Source organism: Protobothrops mucrosquamatus, unplaced genomic scaffold (assembly GCF_001527695.2).
Source record: "Protobothrops mucrosquamatus isolate PMUCROS unplaced genomic scaffold, P.Mucros_1.0 scaffold5115, whole genome shotgun sequence".
NCBI classification, from domain to species: Eukaryota; Metazoa; Chordata; class Lepidosauria; order Squamata; family Viperidae; genus Protobothrops; species Protobothrops mucrosquamatus.
This window is the reverse complement of record NW_015390990.1, coordinates 15,057-20,592: the sequence shown is the minus strand read 5'-3', so window position 1 is coordinate 20,592 and position 5,536 is coordinate 15,057. Positions and strand designations below refer to the sequence as shown.

Below are 5,536 nucleotides of genomic sequence, written 5' to 3'. Positions count from 1 at the left end.
GTTTGGGAGTCAGATTAACCATCTGTTTGACGGAAATAATCCTAATTGTGCCATATGCAATATTGTGGGGTCCTTCTTGTTCTCCGAGCTTGACGGTTTTCTGGTAGATGTTTCATTAGCAAACTAGGCAACATCTTCAGGTGCTAGCGATACGTTAATAATAATAATAATAATAATAATAATAATAATAATAATAATAATAATAATAATAATAATAATAATAATAATAATAATAATAATAATAATAGTAAAGTTGGAAGGGACCTTGGAGGTCATCTAGTCCAACCCCCTGCTCAGGCAGGAAACCCTATACCAGGGGTAGGCCACCTTGGCTCTTTTATGACTCATGGACTCCAACTCCCAGAATTCCTGAGCCAGCTATGCTGGCTGAGGAATTCTGGGAGTTAAAGTCCATGAGTCATAAAAAAGCCAAGGTGGCCTACCCCTGCCCTATCCCAATTCGGACAAATGGCTGTCCAGTCTCTTTTTAAAAACTTCCAGTGTTGGAGCATTCACTGCTTCTGGAGGCAGGTTGTTCCACTGGTTAATCGTTCTCACTGTCAGGAAGTTTCTCCTTAATTCCAGGTTGCTTCTCTCCTTGATTAGTTTCCATCCGTTGCTTCTTGTTCTGCCTTCAGGCACCTTGGAGAATAGCTTGACTCCCTCTTCTTTGGGGCAGCCCCTGAGATACTGGAACACTGCTATCGTGTCCCCCCTCGTCCTTCTCTTCATTAAACTAGACATACACAATTCCAGCAACCGTTCCTTGTATGTTTTAGCCTCCGGTCCCCTGATCCTCTTTGTTGCTCTTCTCTGCACTTTCTAGAGTCTCAGCATCTTTTTTACATCGTGGTGACCAAACCTGGATGCCGTATTCCAAGTGTGGCCTTACCAAGGCGTTGTAAAGTGGTATTAACACTTCACGTGATCTTGATTCTATCCCTCTTAACAGGAAGTTAAGACTTCCTGCCTTAGTCCTGAAAGCCAGTTGGGTGACTTTGGGCCGATCACCAGGAGACGGTGAGTTCTAGTCCCTCTTAGACTGGAAAGCCAGAGGGGTGACTTTGACCCAGTGCCTGAGCCCAACCAACCTCACAGGGTTGTCGTGAGGGGGGGAAAGAGGAGGAGAAAGGCCGCCTTATTTGTAAAAATAATAAAGGAGGGAGAGAAAGAAATAAAATTAAATGCGGTCTCTGCACCCAACACCTGGCTGATAGCAGTCCTCTGGGGCTGTTTTTTCCACCCATTTTGGATAGGCATTAAAGCATCTGGCATGTTATGGTTTAGACTCCTCAATTTGTGGCCTGTTGGGTTTTTTCAATTCGCCCTGAAGGAAGCCAGAGGTTAATAGCTCAGACCAGCTTCTGAATGGAAGCAGAAAAAAAAACCCATCTCCAACTCCTCCTGGATTGGAAATGACCATACAGAAAAAAAACCGGGACTTCCTCAAAGTTAGAAAAGTGGAAACCATTTCAGTTCACACAATTATAAATGGGTGTGCCCCTCCTCCTCCTCTCCCCTCGCTGAATTTATTCCTGTGAGTGGAAATTTCCTGTCGGTTATCTGATCGTCGTTTTACAGAGATTCCAAGCACTGCAGGAAATCTCTCTTCCTTTAATAAATACCCAGAGAGGTGCATTATGAAAGCAATGAATTCCTTGCAAGAAGAGAACGCCATTTCAATTAAAAAATAACAACCCTGCATTCATTTAATCGTGGAACTCTTTGGTGATAAATCAGGTATTGGTGCCTCCATATATTTCTTTTACTTAGAATTAGGGATTTTGAGCCTGTCTTCTAAACTGCTGCTAAATACTGTATGCAGCGTCCCTCTTGTTCTGTATAATTAACCAGTGGAACAACCTGCCTCCAGAAGTTGTGGATGCTCCAACACTGGAGGTTTTTAAGAAGAGATTGGACAGCCATTTGTCTGAAATGGCGTAGGGTTTCCTGCCTGAGCAGGGGGTTGGACTAGATGACCTCCAAGGTCCCTTCCAACTCTGTTACTCTATTCTATTCTATTCTATTCTGTTCTATTTCTACTCTACTCTACTCTACTCTATTCTATTCGTTATTCTATTCTATTCTATTCTATTCTATTCTATTCTATTCTTTATTCTATTCTATTCTATTCTTTATTCTATTCTATTCTATATTCTATATTTTGTTCTATTCTATTCTGTTCTGTTCTATATTCTCTATTTTATTCTATTCTATTCAGTTGCACACATTAAAATGATAGATAGACAGACAGACAGAGAGAGAGAGAGAGAGAGAGAGAGAGAGAGAGAGAGAGAGAGAACCTTTATTGTCATTTTTTACTGTTGGCGCAATGGCATACATTAAAAATGATAGATAGATAGATAGATAGATAGATAGATAGATAGATAGATAGATAGATAGATAGATAGATAGATAGATAGATAGATAGATAGATGATAGTTAGATGGGATAGTGATGATAGATAGATGGATGGAGAGAGAGAGAGAGAGAGAGAGAGAGAGAGAGAGAGAGAGAGAGAGAGAGAGAGAGAGAGAGNTTTTTTTTTTTTTTTTTTTTAGAAAAAAAGCCCTGCCTATAAGTAACATATAAGCATTAATCACTGTCCATCTTGAATACATAGCGAGAAGGAGGAAGCTTTTTTGGGGGGGGGAACATAGACAGTTTTTAAAGGAAAAAAACAGGGAAACAGTATTTAATTTGCTCTGGAAAGGCTACGGGAACCTGTGGTGGCACCGAATTGATCTGGTGTTTTGGATTTGTTCCAATGAATGTTCGTTGAATTCTCCAGGTTTTAGCCACCGTCTATTGGCTGGGGAAAACGGCAAACAACAGCACTTACTTCAATGGGCCAGCATTGAACCTGAAAGAATTTGAAGGATTGTTAACCCAGATGAGAAAGGTATTTCAATTTGCTCTCTCACCTGCCGGTAGTCCTCTTCTTACGACCAAATTCCCAGCTAGAGCGTTGTTAAGTGTGTTTTGCCCCATTGTACAGCCTTTCCTGCTACAGTTCTTAAGTGAATCTCTGGAGTTCTTAAACAAGAACCCGGTTGTTAAGTGAAGCTGACTTCTGAAGCTGATTTTGCTTATCAGAAATTCACAAAAGCGGATCACATGACGCTGGGACACTGCAACCGTCATAAGTACAAGTCAGTTGCCAAGCGTTTGAATTTTGATCACGTGACCCTGGGGATGCTGCAACGGTCCTAAGCGTGAAAAACGGTCCTAAAATCACTTTTTTTCAGCCCCGTTGCAACGTCAAACGGTCATTAAACAAGCCCTTGTAAGTTAAGAACTACTTGCATTTCTTTGTTTTTTTACAATTTGTTGCCTTCTTACTTCTTTTAAGCTCCTATTCTTCACAGACCTGTTTAAATCCCCAACAGACAGGTCATCTTTTTATTCCACAAGTGTGAAGGCTGACCCACAACGGGGGTGGTGTGTGTGTGTGTGTGTGTGGGAGGGGAAATGGATAGGTGAAAAAAAAAGATTGGGTCGAGATGGAAATGTAAACTGTTTTAAACAAAGAGGTTTCAGTAAATATTTGCAGCTGAATCTTGAGATTTTATTGGGCCCTGTTTCCACTGGAAAACCGCTTCTGATTTTCAGACTTGAAATAGGGAAAAAAATAAAATTAAACTTAGTTTTGAAGATTAAATATTTGTGTCGTTATGGAAAGGGCTTGTAACAACTAAATGCCGAAGTGGAGGCTGTAAATATTGTTAGCGTTTTACTTAGCTAGATTTGGAAGACGATGCTTTTTGATCCCGTTTTTTTTTCCTGCGCGTCTCTTCCCACCCTTTTCTAATCTTTATTTTCAATTGTATTTTATGTTGTAATAAACCTCAGCAAAAGTGAATTTTGAAATAAAAGAGTATTTTTGGTAAGATGTTCGTTTTCACTGTTGCTATTCTCCCCAACATTGAAAGATGGAGGTTCTTCCACTTTCTAAATCCAATTTTATTTGTTTTAGCAGTCTTACATAATTATCTTCTTTTACTGTTACACATCTTGCTGTTAAATAAATTCCCAAGTATTTAACTTTTTTAACTATTTGAAGATTTGTGGGTTTTTTTGTTAGTTGATTCTTTTGTTTTTCTGTTAAGTTCTTGGTCAGCACTTTAGTCTTTTCTCTATTTATTGTCAGGCCTGCCACTTCTCCAATTTTTTCTATTTTTTCCAGAAGGTTAGTGCTTGTTTCTTATATCTTCCAGTATAAAAACCAAGTCATCTGCAAATGCTTGTAGTTTATATTTTTCATCTTTTATCTCCAGTCCTTTAATTTCTGTATCTTGTCTAATGTTTCTATTCAATACTTCCAATGTTAATATAAATAGTAATGGAGATAATGGACACCCCTGTCTTGTGCCCTTTTTAATGCTGAAGTTTTCTGCAAAAGTGAATTTTAAAGAGAACAAATATTAGGGCCAGCCGACCTCTTTAATTTGTTTTTAAGAACTCTTTTTGATTGCATGCAAAACTAGAAAAGTTACAGCTTGTACCGTAGTAACTTTATTGTGTTTGCCTTTTAGTAAAGTGGATAATGGTGGATAATGTTTTGATCAACAGGAAAAAAATATATATGTTTGTTTCCATCGCTGTGTGTCTCGGGTAAAATTTGGACCGAACCCCAGAATTGGATTCAGCCTTTCAAGCTTATATATCACTCTCTCCAACTACAGAAAAAAACAGGGCAAAATAATAAGAATAATAACAACAACAATACATTTCTAATGCAATATTTTCTTAGTCATTGTGATCCACAATATGTTGGTGATCTATGTGGGAAGTGATGGAGGGATGTGATTGTCTATTAAGACAATTTGTACCGCACATGTGTGTGTTTGATGTGGCAGGGATAATTGTTGTGTTATAGAATGCCAAGCCGGAAATGATCAAAACATTTTTAATAATAAAGAAATGTTGGCTTCTAATTGCGGGCAGCCATTGCTTGGACATCTGTTAATACAATATATTATAAGAAAAAGTAGATTTATTTGGTACATAATCTCATCAAATGTACTTCCTTCCATGACATAACCTTTTTTTAAAAAATAATATCAGCCACTCCATAGCTCTTATCTGGACAGCCCTTACAGTAAGATAGACTCATATTAATCATTTTATGACTAAAGCGCACGTTTTTGGTTACACTTCTTATTTGCGGCATTTTAAAGATGGATTTTCTCCAATTGTATAGATGTTGGACATCCCCTCGCTTGGCAGGCACTGTTCTGCCCTTTTGAATTATTAGCATGCCAGACTAAACTAAAATGAAATGAACATCTATTCAGAGGACAGATTAACAAAGGTTGCAATTTTGGAACCAAAGTTCCCCCCCCCCTAACAATTTGCTCATTCATTCATTCAATTAACCAATCATGCATTCAGTCCTTTTAAAAAAAAATCACGGAGATGCTTCATCTGTTTTAAAAGAGGAAGAGACAGAGAACCACAAAGCTTTTTTTTTTAAATATTTCCAGGGATGTTTTCATGAATGAAATATAGTCTGAGTGTCACTGGATAGCTTCTC

At 38.3% G+C, this 5,536-nt stretch overlaps 1 protein-coding gene across 1 annotated transcript in view; it reads left to right on the top strand.

Annotated features, from left to right (window-relative positions):
* Nucleotides 1–5,536, top strand: part of LOC107299564 (LIM and calponin homology domains-containing protein 1-like) — a gene marked incomplete at its 5' end in the record, with an annotated part of 22,605 nt that overhangs the window by 7,069 nt on the left and 10,000 nt on the right. Inside the window, one exon of the mRNA XM_029286804.1 lies at nucleotides 2,792–2,902. Within this exon, the coding sequence (XP_029142637.1) occupies nucleotides 2,792–2,902 (111 nt within the window). The remainder of the gene's footprint in view (nucleotides 1–2,791; nucleotides 2,903–5,536) is intronic.